The sequence below is a fragment of the Mauremys mutica genome, chromosome 3, assembly GCF_020497125.1.
Source record: "Mauremys mutica isolate MM-2020 ecotype Southern chromosome 3, ASM2049712v1, whole genome shotgun sequence".
NCBI lineage: Eukaryota > Metazoa > Chordata > Testudines > Geoemydidae > Mauremys > Mauremys mutica.
The window spans coordinates 70058319-70081165 of NC_059074.1; the positions used below are offsets into that span (position 1 = coordinate 70058319).

The 22847-nt window shown below is 45.5% G+C and overlaps 2 protein-coding genes across 2 annotated transcripts in view; one reads left to right on the forward strand and one right to left on the reverse strand.

Annotated features, from left to right (window-relative positions):
* Positions 1–18028, reverse strand: part of MDN1 (midasin AAA ATPase 1) — a 168088-nt gene extending 150060 nt beyond the window's left edge. The window contains exons 1-3 of the mRNA XM_045010265.1: positions 17852–18028; positions 4006–4232; positions 1381–1605 (exon numbers count right to left, since the gene is read on the reverse strand). Coding sequence (XP_044866200.1) covers positions 1381–1605; positions 4006–4232; positions 17852–17950 — 551 coding nt within the window. The 5' untranslated portion in view covers positions 17951–18028. The remainder of the gene's footprint in view (positions 1–1380; positions 1606–4005; positions 4233–17851) is intronic.
* A 1318-nt stretch (positions 18029–19346) lies between these two features.
* Positions 19347–22847, forward strand: part of CASP8AP2 (caspase 8 associated protein 2) — a 30403-nt gene continuing 26902 nt past the window's right edge. Inside the window, exons 1-2 of the mRNA XM_045011523.1 lie at positions 19347–19454; positions 21436–21511. Coding sequence (XP_044867458.1) covers positions 21463–21511 — 49 coding nt within the window. The 5' untranslated portion in view covers positions 19347–19454; positions 21436–21462. The remainder of the gene's footprint in view (positions 19455–21435; positions 21512–22847) is intronic.

The following is a 22847-nucleotide window of genomic DNA, read 5'->3' on the forward strand; positions in this document are numbered from 1 at the left end:
GCAGGAGTACACGCACAGAAAGGACAGCTCTCTAAGCTTGGCTCATCACCCACCACTTTCTATTCTCGGTGATGCACCAGGCTTAGAGGAGCTGTCCTTTGTGTGCTTTATCATAATTTACAAACTTAGGTAGGTGGGTGGGGCTTTTTCCTCCATTTTTCAGTAGAAACGTTAATGTTTTTAAAAGTTAACGGTTTTTATTTTAACTGAAACTTAAGACTTTTTTCTTAAGAGACGTTGGTAGACATGTATGAAATCTGAACTCCAGTTTAACACATTACTCCTAGGGGAATTCTGGGCCAAAAAACTAAAAAATTCTGCAATTTTTAAAAATTCTGCATATTTTAGTTGTCAAAATAACACAGTATAATCACTGTATAATCACTCCAGTTTGAAATATTTTGGTAATTTATTTAAAAATACACATCAACAAATATGTCAACAATACAGACAACACACACACACAAAAAGGTTCCCCCAGGAGAAGAGAGTGAAAGAAAGCCCTAGGACAGGGGTAGTCTATTTTTTGTCAAGGTCCAAATTTCTTGGTCAAGGTCTAGTCAAGTTCCAGACACCAGAGAAAATAAATACAAAAATAATAACAATCATGATAATAAGCAAATAAAAACATTTTGGGGTCTATTCAAAAGCGTCTGGTGGTCTGGATTTAGCCCATGGTCCACCTATTGACTACCACGGCCCTACGACAACCAGTTCCAGTTCGGTGGTAGTGGAGGGGTGTGTGGGGCCCCCAGAACCAAGACACCTGCATTCCCCTCCACCCAGTGCTCAGCTGCATGGCACCCCCCAGCCCAGACACTCGTACCCTCCTCTCCCCAGAGCCCAGCCCCTTGGACACACCCGCAACCCACACACTCGCACCCTCTTTTCCTCAGAGTCCAACTACAGCGCACTCCCCAGCCCACAAACCTCCACCCCCAGTGCCTTTACTCCCCCTAGCTTCTTTTCTGTCCCACTGGGGGACGTAGTGTGGTGCGACCCTGCCCTTCCTCACCGTTGGCCAGAGCTGGGTCTCCCAGGACCTCTCCTGTTCCGAGGAGAATGAGGACCAAGCTGGACAGTCAGAATGTGCAGAGCCTTCAACTCCACCCAGGCTGGGTGTTCTGCTCACTGTGAGCTGGGCTCTGCAGAGTCCAGCGGCCCCTAGTGACCACCAGCAGTCCCAATTCTGCAGGGGAAACATGGATTTCTGGGCAAATTCTGCATTGCACAGTGGTGCAGAATTCCTCCAGGAGTGGCGCATTCTTTGTCTGGTATTGCTGAAGATTACTCTCATCTTTCCCCTTAAAAGTGAAAGCTGCTAGGAGAAATTCAGAACACTTGTCCTTGAATGGAAAAGATTTTTGGATTTTAACTTACCAGCGGACCAAAGTATCATGACTCCTTAGCAGCGGAACACACACACTCCAGTCCCACAACTCCCGGAATACAGACTGCTCTTGTTGGAGGAATAGGTAAGCAGCCTCCATGAGATCTCGTAACTTCATCCGTCTGCGCCCATATCGGACTGTGTTTGTATCAGAACTTTCCAGGAAGAGTCTTTGGAACACTGGTGAAGTATCCTTAAAATACCTCAGAGCAAACCTTAGAGAGAGAGAAGCGGAGACATTAAACTAGGCAAATGTGTATATCCAAGTAATAGCACAGAAAACAATCTACAAAAGAATTCTAATCCACAAAAGTCCTGAAACAGTAATTGTTGGTACAATGCAAACCAAATGTAAATTGAAGTCTTGTCTACAATTGGAAATAGCACCATTTTATCTGAGCAAGGTGGATGATGAAATATCCTTTATTGAACCAACTTCTGTTGGTGAAACAAATTTTCAAACTACACAGAGCTCTTCTTCAGGTCTGGGAAAGGTACTCTGAGCATTACAACTAAATACCAGGTGGAACAGATTGCTTAGCATAAGTAGTTAACATATTGCACCTTGTATTTATCTATGACACTCTGAAGCCTGTATCTACACTTAAAATGCTACGTAGACACAGCTGTGCTGCTGTCGCACTTCAGTGTAGACACTTACTACAGCAAGAGGAGGGATTCTCCCATCGCTGTAGTTAATCCACCTCCCCAAGACACAGTACCTAGGTTAAAGGAAGAATTCTTCCATCCACCTATCACTGTCTGCACAGGGATTAGGTTAACATAGCTACATCTCTCAGGAGGGTGGATTTTTCACACACCTGAGAGATGTAGCTAAGCTGGTGTAAGTTTCCAGTGTACCAGCCCTGACTCTCTTTCCCAGAGCTGAAGAAGAATTCTTGTAGCTCAAAAGTTTGTTTTTTCTCACCAACAGAAGTTAGTTCAATAAAAGATATTACCTCACCCACCTACATTCCCGAAGTGTTCATAACTCTGAGATTCTACTGTATCCTGGGAACAACACTACTACTACCACCATCACACTGCAAACAACCATGTTAGCAGTCATTTGTCAGTAGTCAGTTTAACTGACTAGTGCTGATTATTCAGATTACAAGGACAAACAGTGGTCAGCACCAGTCCCACTAACCAGTGTTAAGCTCTGGTCAAGAGAGGGTTAATTCCAATTTGCTGAACCAGTATTGACCACTTTTATTTCGGTCTAAATTTGGATTTAGGAGCCTAATTTTAGATGCATAGTTTTGAAAATTTTAGCCAATGAATAATTTTCACATAACTCCCTACCATGCACGCCAGACATTTTTCTATTTCATTTCAATCATTGGAAAAGATGCGTATCATGTTGGACCAGGGGTCGGCAACCTTTCAGAAGTGGTGTGCTAAGTCTTCATTTATTCACTCTAATTTAAGGTTTCGCGTGCCGGTCATACATTTTAATGTTTTTAGAAGGTCTCTTTCTATAAATCTATATTATATAACTAAACTATTGTTGTATGTAAACAAGGTTTTCAAAATGTTTAAGAAGCATCATTTAAAATTAAATTAAAATGCTGATCTTACGCATTCTGGGGTTCTGTTCACCTAGGCCGGCAGCGGGCTGAGCAGGGCCTGCGTCCGGGACCCCAGACCTGGGGGGCTTCAAGGGTCAGGGCAGAGAGTTGGGGGGGTGAGGAGTTCAGGGCAGAAGGCTGGGGTGTGGGGGGGCTCAGGGGTCAAGGCAGAGGGCTGGGGTGTGTGGGGAATGTAGGGCAGAAGGCTGGGTGTGGGGGGGCTCAGGGGTCAGGGCAGAGGGATGGGAGCTGTGGGGGTGCAGGGCAGAAGGCTGGGTGTGTGTTGGGGTGGGGGGGGTTCAGGGCAGAGGGATGGGGCTGTGGGGGGTGCACGGCAGAGGGCTGATTGTGTATGGGGGGGTCAGGGCAGAGGGCTGGGGCTGTGCAGGGCAGAGGGCTGGGTATGTGTGTGGGTTCAAGGGTCAGGGCAGAGGGCTGGAGGGTATGGGGGATGCAGGGCAGAAAGCTGAGTGTGTGTGTGGGGGTCAGGGCAGAGGGCTGGGGTGCTCGGCTCGTAGGGGTGCTCCCAGTCCCCTGCCCTGAGCAGCTCAAGGCAGGGGGCTGGAAGGGATGTGCCCTGTTCCACCCCCTTCCCCAAGGCTCCGTCCCTACCTCTCTCTGCATCCTCTACGGAGCTGTGTACGCGCTGCCGCTCTTCCCCCCCCTCCCCGGGCCATCAGCTGATTGGCACAGGGAAGGAGAGGGGATGGGGCAGGAAAGCACCACGCTGGGGGAAGAAGATGGGGAGAGGAGAAGCTTGGCTGCCACAGGACCAGGCTTCTGCCTCCTGCCCCCGCAGGGGAGAGCGGGGGGCTGAGTGGGGCTGGGACCACGTCAGGCAGCTGCATGCCACTCAAAATTGGCTTGCGTGCCGTGTTTGGCACACGTGCCGTAGGTTGCTGACCCGTGTTAGACATTGCCAGACATTCATTTAAACATTTCCTTTAATGTAAAGCTTGGGTTTTCTCAGTCAGAGTTTCAATTCAAGAAATTCAAATTCAATTCAAGCTCCAACATCACACAAGCAGACATCACATCACTTACGGAAGCACATCAGGGTGGTCACCAATGAGCTTGCTCATTGCTACACAAAGCCTTTCATGCAGATCATGGTTGATTTGACCACCAGCATTAATGGCTTCTGCATTTCTTTCCAGTAAATCCAGCAGGATTGGTCGAAACTGACGACCAATCAGTACAGTACATTCTTTATCCACTAATAACTGTGCTAAGGCATTGAGAATACACTGGCGATCCTGCCGAGTCCAGATCTGGAGGAGAAAAAAGAGGAAAAGGACAATTAACGGTCACGATCACATAAAAAATGAGTTATCATTCCAAATCACATTTCAGCTACCTATGTCACCAGTCAGTTTGAGACTCAACCAGGAATTTTAAACAGAAATCAGGCAGCACAACAGATAAGCAGCAATGGTGGAGGTAATAGGAGGTGGGGAAGGATAGGAGGGCAACTTTCCGTACTCCCCACTGCAGCCTTTAGAGGTGTGTGTGGTGCCTTTTCAATCAACTGGCAAAATGAGGTATAAAGACAAATTTTCACACTGGGCTGAAGAGCATCATAACGGAACGGAAAGCCAGGGACAAAACTAAATGGCTCTAAGACCCTATGTGCCAACTTGCAACATTGAGAGTGGGGAGCCAGACCCAGCCCTGTGAGGCAGGAGCCACCACTGCTGGGTGAGTGCAGGGCTGCCCACCAATAGCCAAACGTGTGTTGTTTACTCCCTCCAAACCCCATTCCAGAACCTGGGCTCCGCCACTGATAAGCTATATATACATAAATACTTGTACTTCAGGGCACCCTCTGCAGTCACAACCATGTCACTGGAAATCAATAAGGAGCCTATTCCACTACGCAGCCTGAAAAGCATTTATAGCAATTATAAAGAAACACCACTACAACCTCAGGTTACATGCCTGTTTATTATTTCTTTTTAAGACACCAAACCTTGAATCAGTCATGCTATAAACACAATTATTTCCACATTTCTGATAGTGTTTAAGGTACACAACACTTCTGAGAAAAGGAATTTTTTATGTGCAGTTTTGAAAAATATTTTCAACTTTCATGTCCAAGGAACCATTTATACAAGAAAATGCATCACAAATTCTGCAAAAGAGAACAAATAAGACTCAGATTCACTCTCAACACCAGTTCATTCCCATTCGCTTTATGTAAATAAACAACTAGCCTTTTCTCCAGTCTTTGTTCTGCTGCCTACTGCTATATCTTCCAGTCATAAAACAGTTCTTGTGGAAACTTATCTCCCTTCTTGTTCAAGGTTCTTTGTGCCTCTGCGTAGCCAAACATAAAGCAGTACAAATACATTCATACACCACTTACCGCTCACTCCAAACAACACAATTTGTCTTGACCAGCTCCTCATATACCATTAGTTTTGTTTTTGTGAAACCAAACATTGAGTTTCCCTCACTTCCTCTCAGCTATCACAACAGAATAAACCTAGAGACAACACACTTTTCTCTGATACCAGCTAACTATTTTTATTTTACAGGTGGGTTGAACGGATTGATTTTTGTTCATCATGGACATGGAAGAGTCTGTTCATTACAGATTTTAAAACAAGTGTCCGATTTTGAGTAGCAAAACTATTCTATTAGCTAGCTAAATGGAAATTAAAAGGAACAGTTATAAGGGTGAAATGCCTGAAAACTGCATGGAGACTATTTAAAAACACCATAATAGAGGATCAAACTAAATGTATATCACACACACACACCCCTACCTAAAAAAAGTAGTAAGAGGACTTAAAAAAAAAAAGTCACCACGGTTAAACAGCAGAGTAAAAAAAGACAGAGGCAAAATGTCATCCTTTAAAAATTGGAAGTCAAATCCTAAGAAAGAAAATAGAAAGGAGCATAAACTCTGACTACTCAATCCTTAGCTACTCCAATAAGACAGCTAACGGGGTGCTTATTTTGTTGGTTAGACAATCCTTTGGCTCTGCAGGCAACAAAGTAAAATTTAGGCTGCCAGCTAACAGTAAAATCTAGGACCGCCACGTCAAATGTAAAAGTATAAGGCAGGCTAAGAAAGAATTGAAGAGCAACTAACTAAAGACACAAAAACAGCAAAAATGCAATTACATCAGAAGCAGGAAGTCTGCCAGTCAATAGGGCCAGTGGACGACTGAGGTGCTAAGGCACACTCAAGAAAGACAAGGCCATTGCAGAGAAGCTAAATTAATTTTTTGCATTGGTCTCTACTGCAGAGGATATTGGTGAGATCCATACTTTTTAGCAGAGTGGATAAAAATCAATGACAAAATGACAGATGAAATTCATTGTCGATAAGTGCAAAGCAATTCATATTGGAAAGCATAATCCCAACTATACATACAGAACCACAGGGTCTAAACTAGCTGTTACCACTCAACAAAGAGATCTTGGAGTCATTCTGGGTAGTTCTCTGAAAACATCTGCTTAATGGGCAGCTGCAGTCATAAAAGCTAACAGGAAAGAGACTGATAAGAAGACAGAAAATATCATAATGCCTTTACATATATCTATGGTACACCCACAAACTAAATACTGCATGCAGTTCTGATGGCCCCATTTAAAAAAAAAAGATATAGTAGAATTGGAAAAGGTACAGAAAAGATAAACAAAAATGATTAGGGGTATACAACAGATTCCATGCAAGTAGAGATTTAAAAGATTGGGACTGTTCATCTTAGAAAAGAGATGACTAAGAGGGGATATGTTAGAGGTCTACAAAATCATGAATGGTATGCAGAAAGTGAATAGGGAAGTGTTATTTACCCTTTCACATAACAAAATAAATAGGGGTCACCTGATGAAATAGGCAGCAGGTTTAAAAACAAACATAAGCAAGTACTTCTTCACTCAATGTAGTCAACTTGTGGAGCTCATTGCCAAGGGATGTCCTGAAGGTCAAAATTATAACTGGGTTCAAAAAAGAATTAGATACATTCATGGAGGATAGGTCCACCATTTGATATTTGCCAAGATGATCGGAGAAGCAACCTCATGTTTGTGTCCCTAAACCACCAAATGCCAGAACTGCATATGGCACTGGCCACTATCTGAGACAGGATACTGGGCAAGATGGACCACTGGTCTGACCCAGTATGGACGTTCTTATGCTCTTTAAATGCCAGATATACAGATGCTTAAACATAAGAGAAACAGAATATCATCCACCCAGTAAAATAGTCTCTAGTTACCCAGCTATTGTACATCAGTATCTGTAGTGTAAGCAATTTCATGAGAACAAGCAATGTTTTAATCAATGCATACTCCTACAGGACACAGAAAACTGCTTCGCATAGCTCACACTGACCCTGGGAATGTTCTTGTTCTATAAAAAGATAACTTAAGTATGATCTTAGGGCATATGGAGGTCTTAATAGTTTCACACATGATGCTACTTATAAGAGAGGATTTTCATAAATATGGTAATTGGTAGAAAGAAGGTTTTGTACCTTAACTGGTAAATCTTTCCCAACAGTTTGAAAGGCTGTTTTAAATCAGAATCATAAAGGATAACTCCACACTTCCCCTAGGAAATCCAACATACACACATATACATAAACGTGAAGGTGACACTGAACAGAACAGCTACAATTTAGCATTAAGGTTCAAATCAAGGTGACAGACTACAAAGGCCAGCAACAGGTGAGTGACACACGGCCCTCTGTCTCTTTTCCATCCAGCACAGACAGCATGTTTACCGACTGCACTGTTCAGAGGATACTGGCTTAAACCGAGTCACTGGGAAGATATAAGTATTAAGAACAAGGATCAAAGTGCCTGGGACTGGTCAAGTTTTGAGGGGGCAGAAGAAGTCAGAGCAGGAGGGTCCCAGGCCTCACTGCTAGCAATTGTTACTTGTTGCTGGGATACCAGGCCTCCAGGCCGGAGTGGTGGGAAGGGCCTTTTTGATAACTGACCCAAGAGCTCTGAAACACCTCCCCAAAGGAGAGCAGGAAGAGTCCTTCTCTGCTCAGATCATGCTAGCAAGTTCACCTCTTCAATACATTCATTATAGAAACAAAGCGCGCGGGCAGGGAGAGGTTTAAAAAAAAAAAAGGCACCATGGTCCAGAATAGGCACAGGCTTCTAGCAGGATGGAGACTGGCCTCTCCATTTTATACAGAGCCACTGTGTGATATATCACATGTAGAGAACCTAGTTACTAAAGTCAAAGGCATTTCAGAAAGGCCCATATATAGAAATTATGGTCTCACCATCTGAGATACAATCAAACATAGGTCATATTTAGACAATAGGTTTTGGTCCTGTTAATTGATCATTTAAATGCTAACCTAGACACTCCAAAAATGCGTCTGGTTTGGTTTAAACATTTGTGTTCTGAAACAAACATCTGTGGAGTGTCTAGGTTAGCATTTCAAAATATGCTATTTTTAAATTAACTGATGATCATTTAACTCAAGTTAAAATGGAAGCACAAACTATAGTCTAGACTTACCCTTAGGGTTAAAGTAGGAAGAGGCTGAGTTTAAGTTAAGTTAGCCAACCTACACTAAGCTGGACCTGAAATTGACCTTTTTCCTAATGTAGATATAGAGCAGGGTTCGGCAACCTTTTAGAAGTAGTGTGCCAAGTCTTCATTTATTCACTCTGATTTAAGGTTTCATGGGCCAGTCACACATTTTAACGTTTTTAGAAGGTCTCTTTCTATAACTCTATAATATATAACTAAACTATTGTTGTATGTAAAGTAAATAAGAAAGAAAGAAAGAATAGCGATATACCTATCTCCTAGAACTGGAAGGGACCCTGAAGGGTCATCGAGTCCAGCCCCCTGCCTTTACTAGCAGGACCAAGTACTGATTTTTTTTGCCCCAGATTCCTAAGTGTCCCCCTCAAGGATTGAACTCACAACCCTGAGTTTAGCAGGCCAATGCTCAAACCACTGAGCTATCCCTCCCCCCAATAGGGTTTTTAAAATGTTTAAGAAGCTTCATTTAAAATTAAATTAAAATGCAGAGCCCCCCAGACCGGTAGCCAGGACCCGGGCAGTGTGAGCGCCATTGAAAAATCAGCTCGCGTCCCACCTTCGGCACACGTGCCATAGGTTGCCTACCCCTGATATAGGGTAACATCTTTAGCTAGTCACATTCTAAGCTCAAAACAGATTAAATAAGCTGCGGTGTTAACCTGCATATCTATGGAAGAGGTAGAGTTCAGGTCAGACTTAGATAGCATGTGTCAACTAAGGCTTTGTCTCCACTAGCACTTTTGTCAGTCAGGGGCATGAAAAAAATACCCTCCAGACCAACATAAGTTTCACCAACAAAAGTGTCAGCGTGGACAGCGATATGTCGGCGGGAGATGCTTTCCTGACAACATAGCTACCGTCACTCGTACAGCAGCTACCCAGGAGACCTTACAACGGTGCAGCTGCAGCGGTACAGCTGTAAGGTCGGTAATGCAGACATAGCCTAAGGCCTTGGCTACACTTGAGAGTTACAGCGCTGTTAGTGGCTTTATAGCGCTGTAACTCACTCCCCGGCCACACTGGCAAGGCACATACAGCGCTGTATATCTCTGTGGCTACAGCGCTGCTTGTACTCCACCTCCACAAGAGGAATAAAGAGTATAGCGCTGCTGCTGCAGCGCCAGTGTAAACAGGGAATAATTTAGTATGCTGTAACTGACCTTCGGAAGCTTCCCATAATCCTTTTAAGTGAAGGTCCCGCTCTTTGTTTTGCTCTGATGCCTCTCTTTGTTTTGTTGTGAACTCCAGGCTCCTGGAGCTGCTTATCAAAAAAACAAACACAGCTACTGTTTGCTGTGAATGAGCAGAGGCAGGGGGGTTCCCTTTGGAACGCCCACAGCTAGTGTTTGCTTGAAGAGAGGGGGAAGGAGGGGGCTTGAGGAGAGAAGCAGTGTGGTGGGTGGGGGGGGGCGGGGTCCGTTTGAGAGCAGCTGCTTATCTGGTCTGTGAGGAAAAAACAAACAGCTGTTTGCTTTCAGTGAGTGAGAGAAGGGTGGGGGAGGGGGTCGGAACTTGCAAGGCAGCTGCTGACACAGTGTCGGCTCCAAAAATCCACTCTCTCTCTCCCCCACGCTCCCTGTCACACTCCACCCCACCCCACCCTTTTGAAAAGCACGTTGCAGCCACTTGAATGCTGGGATAGCTGCCCATAATGCACTACTCCCAATGCTGCTGCAGATGCTGCAAATGTGGCCACGACAGTGTGCTGGTAGCTGTCAGCGTGGACAGTCTGCAGCGCTTTCCCTACTCAGCTGTACGAAGACAGGTTTAACTCCCAGCGCTGTACAGCTGCAAGTGTAGCCATACCCTAAGCCTGGCCTAGACTCAACCATATTTCCTAATCAAGACAAACTTATAAAGAACAAAGAGTACATTCCACTGCCTTGGAACAGGCAACTTCCTGATAGGCAATAAACTATTTAATATGAGGACAAAGACTGGGGAGGATAACAGTCCCACCTAAACTAATATCAAGGATAATAGATAACATGGTCACTCCTGTGGGCTAGATACAAAATGCAACAACTGCTGTTTTCTAGCTGTAAAGGCTTGTGCCTAATTTAAACTAATCACAAATCTACTGGAAAGGAGAGGGTCAGGGGATGAAGAAGCATAACTGCACCAAGGGCAGATGAAAATAATCTTCAGTTGCCTTCATCTGAGGAAGGATTGACAGCCAAATTGCACTTCTAGCAGTTTTATGTAAAACACTATTTCCTTGTTCTAAATGTTTTGTGCAGTGTGAAGTTGTGTCATTTAATCTGAATGCTAGACTTTCATTTGACCTGGAGATTCAACTGCAGGTTTGTGTTGTCCCACATGAAAAGAGAACATGTACACTGCTCACTGTTTGTGTACAGATCCCATATTGTCCTGAGGTGAAGGGCATTAAGATGAATGGTGGGCAAGTTAAGTTTCAGAAGTTTATTTCCAATGTAGAGTTTGATTTGGAAAGCATCGGCAGACTAGGTTCATAACACTAGAGAGCAGCAATCACAAGACAATCTGATGTTATGATAATACATATAATAAATTGTTAGAGATATTTCTCTCCCAATTCTGAACATATTTTTATTTCTGTACTGAAGGTTAGTACATGCATGTCATGGTAGCTCACCATATTTGATCCTTTTAAAAAAAGGATCATTAATTTTTTTGTGACTAAAGTTTTGGTGGCTTTACAGGTAGTTGCTACAGCCATCTGCAAAGTCAGACAGAACCAGCCCTGTCTCACATACACAGCTCCCTCTTGCATGGTACACAGGAAAAAGCTAAATACTACCAAGAAATGTGCAAAAAGAGTGAGATAAAACAATATACACAACTACAACCAGGCAATACCCTGAATGGTATGTGTAAACACAAGGCTTGTTAAAGCCCAGTAAAGACCAAATATCTTCAGATTGCTAGTGTTTAAAGAGACTGTTGTAAACCACCCATCTCAGGGATGGAGGTTTTTTTCTCCTCTGCAGGAGCAGCTTCTTTATTAATAGAATTGCTCACAGAAGCCACAGCTCTTCAGAGACAGAGAAGAAGAAAGAGCTCAGCACTGAGCATAAACCTTTGCTACATGTTATGTGATTGCATATCTGGTAGCTAAATCTTTTTGTTTGTTTTAAAGCTTAACATTTTAAGGAGGCAGTTTGCCCCAGTTGTTAGGGCACTGGACTGGGTCTCCGGAAGCACTGGGTCTATTCTTGCTCCGCTTTGGCTTGCTGGGAGTCAGTTCACCTCTCTGTTCTTCAGTTTCCTCATCTGTGAAGGGAGTAACAACAATAACTCCTTGGTAAAATGATTGAGAGCTGCAAATTATTATTTTACTAAAAGATCCCTCAATTCACATACATCTGAGAAGTGAAAGTCATAATACAAGATAACAAGCTGGCATAAACTTAAAAGTAATCCAAAAGAATCAACCAATTTGAGAACCAGAATCTAGTGTCCCCCTTAAGACTCTCTCAAATGTTCTCCTACTTGCTGCATAAGCCATAACTAAATAGAAAAACTGCCCAAAGACTCAGAATTTTCAATTCAAGTTGCTCAGTTCACAGAGCGATGAAAGACTTGGAGAAAAAAAGAAGGATGTTGTGTTACCCTCCTACTTGTAGTTTAACCTTCACATTTCTGAACTGTGGCAGTGTGGTTTTTGTGGCTACAAGGAGCCAAAACTACTTTCTCTAATAAAACCAGCATTTGAGACTGCACCCATGAAAATGCAATGTTCTGATTCAAGAGAGTCTGAAGTCCAAATATTTACTGCACATTAAGGACAATAGAAAATTTATGTTAGTTGTGACAGTAACTTTTTCTATATGGTATGAACATTCAGGCTGAGTATTTTATTGCGGCAGGTGCTCAAATACTGGTGATAATGCCTATTATGCTAATTCACTTTTACATTGCTACTGGACCAGGCTGTATGTAAACATTACTAGAACAATTAAGTTTGGTTTTTTTTTAAACATAGAAATTGAAGATACATTTTTACATGGATGCAGCACAACTCTGGGTCTATACTTAAAAGTTATGTTGGCTTAGCTATATCGCTCACTAGGTATGGAAAAAAATGTAGATGCAGCTATATTGACAGAAGTGCACTGCTCTCAACCTATCTAATATCATTCGAGAAGGTGGTGTTCCTACAGGCAGACAGAAAAATTCTTCATTTGGTGGTAGGCTGCATCTACACAAGGGGGCTATGTTAGCATAGACTCTGTAGTGCAGACATAGCCTTAATAGGTAAGGCTAGTGCTTGTGAAAGATATCCCCTTGACACCAATGAAAACTGAAATCCTCTATTCACAGAGTAAATATGGCATGACTAGCAGCAATGGAAACTTCCCCCTACCTTTCCTTACCAGCCTTTCTAGAACCCACTCTAGGTAGAGAAATCCCTCTAATGGTGAGAAGGGTCATTCTATTACCATGACAATTCAATCCTTGACTTCTAACAGAGTTGCCAACAAGGGTGCCAATTGTGAGGGTGCTGCATGATATGGATCCTCCACAAGCAATAATTGTACTAAGCCAAACTCATTTCATCTAGTCCAAATAAATACCTACAACATTCAGTCACTAGTGTCCTTCTTCTTAGTGTATGCACCACGTGCCTGTAACCACACTAATACCTCTCATTTTAGACTCAAATTAATTGCTGCCTCTCACAAACATGGGGTTTGCTTGCATAACCCAGAAATGCAAGCTCAGAAAATTAAGATTGGTTGAAATTTTGGCATGATTATTTTTCTTTGGCTGAGACACTATTTATACGACTCATTTAAGCATGAACAGCAAAATCCCTTATAACCAGAGGGAGAAGCTTTAAACATTTATTTAAAATGAATCCCCAAAGCAGGATTCTCTTCCCCAAATTACTCCTGGAGAAATTCTGTGCCAAAATTTTAAAATTTCTGCCCACAGTATTTTAAAATTCTGCATATTTTAAGTTGTCAAAACAACACAATATAATCACTTCAGTTTCAATTATTTTGGTAATTTATTTCAAAATAATTGTCAACAAGTATGTCAACAATATAGACAGCAGCAAAAACAGATTCCCCCAGGAGTAGAGAATTAAAGAAACCCCTATGACAACCCAGTTCCAGTTGAGTGGTACTAGAAGAGGCTGTGTGGGGGGCTCCCAGAGCCCAGACTCCTGCACTCCCATTCCCCCAGAGCCCAGTTGTGGGATACCTCCCAGCCCAGATACCAGCACCTCCAGAGGCTTTATTCCCCCCAGATTCTTTACTGTCCTGCCTGGGGACGTGGTGCGGTACAGCCCTGCCATTCCTCACCCTTTGCCAGAGCTGGGTCTCCTGTGCCCTCTCCCATCCCTGGGAGAATGAAGATCAACAGATCATGCAGCCTTCAGCCCAGCCAGGCCGGATACTCCGCTCACTGAAAGCTGGGCTCTGCAGAGTCCAGCAGCCCTGCCACCCCAATTCTGCAGGGGAAACGGGCAATTCTGCAAATTTCTGCATTGTGCAGTGGCACAGAATTCCCCCAGGAATACCAAATAGATTTTGGACAAGTCCCTTTGACAATGATTTATGAAATACTAAAGGGACGAGGAGAAGGGAGCCAAACAAAAGTACTGAAGTTACAGAACGATATAAGTAGCATGTATCCTGTATATAAAGCGATAAAGATACAATACATTTAGCAAATTAAAATGATGAACAGAAAGGATGGCTGCAGATGATTGCTGTTGAGTGTCCTAAGCCTAATGATAAGGCACTAAGCTCTCGAAAACTGAAGGTTCAAAGCCTGTCAATACCACCAGTCTTTCATCTCGACAAAAGAATTAACTACTATGCACCAGGGTTCTACCACTGGCCCTTGACCTATAGTCCGTCTTTCTATCAGTTTCCAGCAAGCAAGAGTAATAAAATTGAAGCTCGCCTTCTCCTAAAACTACAGGAAAGGGGAAGAACATTCTCTCTCCCAGGTCTCATACTATTTCATTGGCCTCCTGGCTGCAGTCAGAGAGAGATGGACTGCTCTGCCTCTTCCTGCTACTCTACCCTTCCCTGCTTCCATTTCTCAGGTCTTTCTTCCTCATGAATAACTTCAATGCCTGATTCCACTGCTTCTCACCTGTCAGATTCAGCTCCCAAATGTATCATTCGGACAGTCTTGTCAATTTCCTACAACATATAACTTGGCAGCTGAAGTTTTTGACTTTATTAAGAGGAAATATCAGGACTGGTTTGATGAGAATGACTCTGAACTATGTCAGCTCTTGAACTCACTGCATGCTTTTGCTCCAAGCCTACAAAGCAGATAAAATCAGCTGCTAGGACGGCTGCATATCACTGAGCAAATCAGATGGTTCAGCCCAGACTTCGACATATGATAAAGCAGTGGCGGAAAACAAAGTGGTGGAATTACAACCGATAGCAGACCGCAAGCACACCAAAAGCTTTTTTCCCGGTCTCCAGGCTGTATATGGCCCCAGGTGAAACAGGATAACCCTTGTACGCACTCTGGATGGTAATCAACTTTTAATTGACAAAAAAGAAATGCTTGATGGCTGGAACATTTGAGTTCACTTCTCAGCTACCCTTCAGACATCCCTGAGGAAGCAATGAATGCTCTTCCACAACACCCTTTATAAGAAGGGCCTGCACCAGCCCCTACCTCATACAAGACTATAGTCAAGCAGATGTCACAAGGGAAATCACCCGGACTAGATACCATTCCAGCAGAGCTGTACAAGCAGGCTGGCTACTATATTGCAAGTCACCTTACAAGGCTCTTCCATATTATATGGGAGCAAGAGTCAGTACCACAGGATTTCAAGGATGTCAACAGTGTTCACCTTTACCAGTTTGCCCTATCACCCCTTAAGGCTTTTGATTCTGTAAATCATGAGGAACTCCAGAAACTTTTGTTCATCTTCGGATGCCGTGCAAAGTTTATTTCTGTCATTTGGTCCTTCCATCATGGGATACTGGTCAGAGTGGTGGAAAATGGAAAGATATCAGACCCCCGTCACTAATGGCCCCAAACAAGGCTCTGTGCTTGCTCCCATACTCTTTTCCATCCTTTTTTTGGCTATGCTTATGCATGCATTTCATAACACTAACAGAGGAGTATTTATTCAGTTCTGCACCAATGGGAAATTGTTTAATCTGCAACACTTCTGTGCTCACACAAAAGTGGCATTTACTTATTATTTACTTTTTACTTTTATTTGCTGATGACTGTGCACTAGTTGTTCACTAGATTAATGACATTCAATTTATAACTGATCACTTTGTTCATGCGGTTAATTGCTTTGGTTTTGCAATTAGTCTTTAAAAAACTGAAATACTGTATCGAACCTGTGCTGGGAGATGTGCATATCTATCCATTTATTAAGAACAACAACACTCCTCTCAACGCTCCTCATGTTACCTAGAGAGCATGCTGTCTAAGGCGAGCTTTGCATTTGGGAAGTTGCCACAACACCTACAGAATGATAAGGGCACCAAAATAAGTGATAATCAAAATATCTATCGGGCAGTTGTGTTAACGACACTTCTATATGGTCGTGAGACATGAACAACATATTGCCCCATTCCAGGAAACTCAATCAGTCCCATGCCTTCTGTCTGTTTGCCTTCTGTCTGTTTGCAGGGTCAAATAGTGGATCAAGATTCCTAATACCAAAATCCTTAATTGTTGACAGATGTCCGGCACTCAAGGCATGCTCATAATGGCTCAGCTGCATTGGTCTGGGCACCTTATTTGTATGGCTGACTCAGGAACACCCAAAGCCATAATTTATGGTCAGTTAAAACAAGGCAGTCACTCTTATGGTGGTTGGTACAAATGGTATAAAGATACACTGAAGTCAAACCTGAAAACATGTGAGGTCGAGTCCAGTAACTGGGAAGCAGCAGCCCATGAAAGGGCAAGGTGGTGGCAGGTTTGTCATGTTACCATTAACTATTTTGAAGCAATGTGCATCGACACCTTATGTGAAAAAAGTAAACAGCGCAAAGCAAGGAGACAACAGCCTGCAATAGTCACAGACAATTACTCAGTTCCACGTGCAATCATGTTTGCAGTTCTCACATCCATCTGAGCTCCCACATACATATTCACTTATAGTGTTGGCTAAATCCTTGCACATCAATTTCACTTTCCTCCTACTTGTGCTTGAGAAAACTGTAACCACCAATGACTAGCGCTGTCTATAAATAAATAAGACTGCAAATCATCGATTCACAGTAGGAAGGTTTTTCCTATAGCAGAGAAAAATCATTTTGAAATAAGAGTTTATACCCTGAAAAAGTTTGATGGTTTAGCCTCCCTCACCCTCAGACATCGGGAACATTTACTACTTAGGCACTCAAATGGGAAACTGCAGTTTGAGGGAGGGTGTGTGCGTGTGCGCACATGCGCGGGCTGTTTAAGTACTTTGAAACTTCAGTCACGAAAGATAATACATAATTTTTCCACTTTTATCTCGTCTTCCAACTGAAGATCTCCAAATCTTTCACAGACATAAATGAATTAGACCTCAACATCCCACAATGTAGATAAGTAGCCCTACTGTTTAACTAAAGAAACTAAAGCACATAGAAGTCAGCAATCCTCTCCAGATCACACAGCAAGTGGTAAAGCAAAGAATAGAACCCAGAACTTCCTGTCCTTAACTCACTAGACCATACTCCCTCTAATATTTAGAGAGAAGAGAGTGAGAGAAAAATACATCCTGAAGCTTAGGGGACTGAAGGGAAGAAACTGAGGCCCAGATCCTCAAAGGCATTTCAATACTTAGCTCCCTCTAGCTCTCACTGTAGGGCAGATTCATCTCCATAGGCCTGGAAGACAGTGGAGGTCAAAACCAAGAAGAAACAGTTTATTGTCAATGAGGATACAGTACAGACGTGTTAGAAGGGGAGCTCCCGTGGCTCCAACTACAGAGGCCAGAAGAAAAAATGCTCTAACTATGCAGAGCAGCAGAAAAGGTGTTTTGTCCTTTCCCCGTTAGGGATACACCTGGGTGAGCAGATTAGGGTTGGACAAACATTGCAGGGTGAGAGCCAGCAGGAAACAAAGATGGAGGGGCGATGGGGGTGCCTGGTGTTCTCTGCTCACCGTGGCAGACGCTGGGGCTGGGAGGAGGGAGATGGACGGCAGCGGGGGAGGGGGGGGGAGTCGTGTCTTTGGGACGGGCAGTTCTAGGGACGCAGACGAGGGGTGGGGGTGTTTCAGAAGGGGGGGCCTCCCTTGTTCTCCTCCCCAGCCCCACAGCGACAGCCGAGTGACGCAGCAGGCGGGAGCGGGGGGAGACGCGGGCTGGGAGGGCTGCCCAGGGAGCTGCCTCGTGCCCCCGGGAGCTGCACTGGCGCTGCGCGGCCACTCGCTCACCTGCTTGGCCAGGAACCTGCCCAGCTCGCCGCTGCTCTTCTCGTTCCGCTGCGCTACCAGCTGCAGCGGGCCGGCCAGGCGGAGCCGCAGGGCCTCCATCCCCCGCCGCGAGCTCCGGGGTCTCTCGTAGAGGGGGAGGGGCGCGCGTCCCTTTGGAAGCTCCGATACACCGCGACACGTGGGGGACAAGGAGAGACGCGCAGCTCGCGCCGGACAAGCTTCCGTTTCTGGCAAAACGTCACCAACCAGCGCCGTTGACGGAAAAGGAAGTGGCCTCGCTTCCCCAACCGCGGGGCCCGTGGAAAACTACGCGTCCCAGCATGCAACACTCCCCCGTGAGCCGAGCGGCCACTCAGAAGATCGAGCGCTGCATGCTGGGATCTGTAGTTTTCCAAGGGGCTCCACGGGAGCCGCTGCAGTTCTACTTACAGCATCGGGAGCTGGGGCGAGTCTTACCCTGCCCCTTCTCTGTGATCAGGGCTGCTACTGCTCTGTTCTGCCCGGGTTCAGCGTTCAGAGCTCGGTCCGGCCAGGTGCCAGGGCTCCTCAGTGCCCGCTGAGCTATTGCTATGACACTGGGCTACATGGGCAGCCAGCGAGGAGACAGCAGCAGGTGTATGAGGCGAACAGGTCGGGCTCGGGCAGAAGGGCGACGAGGTAACTAGGACGAGATCATGTTTTGATACTGACTAGCTGCGCATGAACTGTAGCGGTCTCCTCGCGTGTTGGCAGTGGTCTGTAAACACCAGGGCACATCAGAGACTGTGGGGGAATCTGGATGAAAAGGTGGCAGCCTTGCAATGTTTTCAAGGAGTTTAGACATTGATTCACTGACAGCAGGATCGGGGCCGCCTATTTTACACTCTGATCCTACGATGGGATCCATTTATGCCCTCACCGAGTCGATTTAATTTCACTGAGTAAGAGCCTCAAGCTGCAAATGGTTTCAGAGTGGTGCTTCATGACGGAGACCTTGTACCCAACACGCCGCTGGACGGGACGGTGGTGAAAAATCAAATAATGTCATTTGAGCGCCGCAAACAGGCAAAGGCAGCTCGCGGCGCTGTTTCTCTCCCCCTGGGCCGCCAGGAGTATTGCCCGCGGGCGGAGCACGAGGATTGTGCGGCTGTATTTTTAGCTGCGGCGTGAAAACAGAGACTGAAAAATGAACTTCCTCGTCTGCCCATTGCCCCAGGACGCGAGGCATTACCCCTCCCTCCCGGCAGGTCCATCGGCTGCGGGCAGGCGGGGCGCTGGGTCAGGAGCTCCGGAGGGAGAGTAGAGCGCGAGGGTCTCGGAGCGGAGCTCGGGACACAGGGAGAAGGGGGCGGAGCTCGAGTGGAGGGGGGCAGGGCCAGGCTCTTGGGGGCGGGGCCGCCACAGACGGTTCACTTTCGCGCCAACTGTTTTTTCCTAGAGGCGGAAACTAGTGACGTCGGTGAGGTTACGTGCTGTGCGTCTCCACTGAGTGGCTGGCAGTTGCCCGAATCCCGCCCCTCCTCCCCTTGGCCCGGCCTGCGGGACTTGCAGCGGCGACAGCGGCGGCACTGGGGGGTTCCCGGGTGTCTGGGAAGCTGCCGCGGCGAGGGAGAGACGCCAACCGGTTGGTGAAGGGGGCGGGACAGGGTCCGCGGCGGGCGCCAGGCGGATGCGCGCACCCCAGGGGGAGGGGTTGGAAGAGAGAGACCCAGTCCCCGCCCCCCGCCTGGCATAGCCCCCTCGGGACTGGCACAGCCCCCCACAGCTACCAGCCTGGCACAGCCCCCACCAGCCCCCACCACCCCTAGCCTGGCACAGCCCTGCCACCCACTCCCTGCCTGGCACAGCCCCACCAGCCACCACCACCCCTAGCCTGGCACAGCCCCACCAGCCACCACCACCCCTAGCCTGGCACAGCCCCCACCAGCCACCACCACCCCTAGCCTGGCACAGCCCCCACCAGCCCCCACCACCCCTAGCCTGGCACAGCCCCCACCACCCCTAGCCTGGCACAGCCCCCACCACCCCTAGCCTGGCACAGCCCCCCCACAGCTACCAGCCTGGCACAGCCCCCCACCAGCCACCACCATCCCTAGCCTGGCACAGCCCTGCCACCCACTCCCTGCCTGGCACAGCCCCCCACCAGCCACCACCATCCCTAGCCTGGCACAGCCCCGCCACCTCCCCCACCTCCTTCCCCACCCAGACTCCACCCCGTGCCTGGCACAGCTACACCTCCCTAGCTGCCGCCACCCCCACCCAGTATTAGCTGCCCGACTGCCATCCCTGCCCTGGCCTTAACCCCCCGGACTGGCATGGCTCACATCCCTTTGCCCAGCTGTTGCCATCCCCAGCCTGACATGCCCCCTCCCAGCTGCTCCCCCCAGCCTGGCATAGCTCCCATCTGCCCTCGCCCCATTGCCCAGTTGTTGTCATCCCTATCTTGGCATAGCCCACAGCTGCCTGCCATCCCTGGCCAGGCATAAACCCAATCCCTGTTCTTCCCTCACCTACCGGCATAGCATAACCCTTATTCTCCCCATTGCCATCCCCGGCATGGCATAATATACTACATGGGAAATGACTACCTAGGAAGGATTGCTGCAGAAAAGGATTTGGGGGTTATAGTGGATCACAAACTAAATATGAGCTAACAGTGCAATACTGTTGCAAAAAAAAAAAAAGCAAATGACATTCTGGGGTGTATTAGCAGGAGTGGTGTAAGCAAGAAGTAATTCTGCCACTCTGTTCAACACTGACAAGGCCTTAACTGGAGTATTGTGTCCAGTTCTGAGCACCACACTTCAGGAGAGATGTGGACAAATTGGAGAAAGTCCAGAGGAGAACAACACCTCCACCCACTGAGAATCTTGATGCTGCCCTATGTGTATGCCCTGGTAAAGATTTCATAGCATAGTTACTTGTGTTGTTATCCAGATATCTTAGTCCTCCCCTTCCCACATTGTATTAATCGATGTTCACCAGGCTGCCACCTTCACTTCAGGTGGTTGCATGTCAGTGAGGGTGGGAAGGATGAAATGATAGTTTCCAGTTGGTGTACAATGTCTTGGGTTAACTGCTGTTGGACCCATTGGCAGGAAAAATGTCATGTAAATGTGAAGTGTTTATACGGGTTGCTGCTTTGGTTTTTAAGTGCAACAGGAATTTACTTTTAAAGTGTAGGTAGAAGTGGAATTGGATTATTTTCATTAATTGGTTTAGGAATACACTTGGTAGACCTATTATCTTTATGCAGTGTAAACTGACCTGGCTGCATAGGAAAGTTTTTTTTCCTATGAAGATTATTTAGCAATACTAAATAATATAGAGATTAATATAATTTTGTTGTGCTTAAGAACACTTCTAATTGTGTATGAAGTTGTCCTTTATTTATATTTTATTTTGCCAGACTACAGAGCTAAATTCTGTAACCTGGCATCAAAAATCCACCTGGATCTACTTTGCTTGTTGTTGGATCTCATTTAAAAATGAGTATCAAATTCGAACCCATTGTGAGCGATCCTTAAAGATGCTTTTAATTCACGATATTGTTTTCAAATTATTGGTTAATCTACCTATTCTGTTTTTTTATTGTACACATGCAGATGGGGAAGCTGTAGGGAATTAGTATAATGGCAACAGATGATGATGGACTGACATTATGTGATATCCCTTGTGGTGGTAAGACCTTTACTAAATAGGTTGTTAATTTTTTACTTTGCAAGATGAAGACAAATCCTCCACACCATATGTATAGTAATGCTATGATGAGTGAAAATAATAGAATGTCTTTTAAAATCATCTTAATCTAATCTGGTACTGCAAGTACTAAAATGCCATAATCATATGGTTAATGCATGGTGTCAGTACAGGCCAGAGTTAAGATTGTGTGGATATCTTATATTTCCTGGGTTTTGTAATGCAGGATTTTGAGATAACTACAACATCCCAGTAGTGTCTTATCTCTTAAATTGCTACCCTCAACCTGAACTCCATTTTAATACAGCTTTTTATGTGGAAATATTATAGGAGGTGTACTAGTTTGTGTCTGAGTACATTTACTTTCACAAGCAATCAAGATACTGTAAACATTATTTTCCCAACCAAGAGAAAATCAAAACAAGGCACACAAGACCAGATCATAAATTTCAGATGCACTGTACATATTAATATCTTCAGTAGTAATAACTGTTCGTTGCAGACTTGGAGGGATTCAAAGAACACTAGTGAGAATGAGTAGAGGCATGAGAAGTCTGATATGAAAAGACATTGAAAAAACTTGGATTGTTAACCTGAAAAATAAGACAAATAAAAGGAGATGTTATTCAGAATTTCAAGTTCACAAGAAATCTCAGTATTCAGAATTTCTTGTGAACTGGGGGATTTGGAAAAAATTTTCTTTTGGAAACACTGAAACATGGTGTTTCTAAAATGAAATATGCTCCTTGATACCCAGCAGCAGCTGAGTGAAATAAACATGATTCATATCAGTTTCATTGCTGCCCATCATTGAATAGCTGCAGTGAAACTGATGTGAATTGTGTCAACAGCTGCCAGAGATCCAGGGGTCTGGACTTATGGGGCAGCCCTGCCATGCAGATTGCCCCGAGGCTGAGATCTCAGGGCTTCCAAACTCCTAGGCCAGCTGGCTGACTCCTACAGCCTGGGGAGCTAGCTGCTTCAAGAGTCTGGCTCAGCCCAGGGAGCCAACTAGCCAAAGAGTCTGGTTCAGCAGCAGGGAGCCTGACAGCTCCAGATTCATTTGGGGCTTTCAGAATCTTTGCTGCAGTGCTAGGAGCTTAAACACTGAGAACCAAGTCTGCCAGGCTCCCAGCTGCGTGGCAGGGAACCTGAAAGCCCTGACAGCTATGGCTCCCAGTGCTTCCTGGCTTCTAGCTCAAGCCAGAGTTTTCAGGGCTTGCTGCAGAACCAGGGCTTTTAGGCACCCTGCTCTGCTGCAGGAAGCCTGGAAGCTCTGAAGTCTCTGGCCCAAGGCAACCCACATGATGGGGCTCCC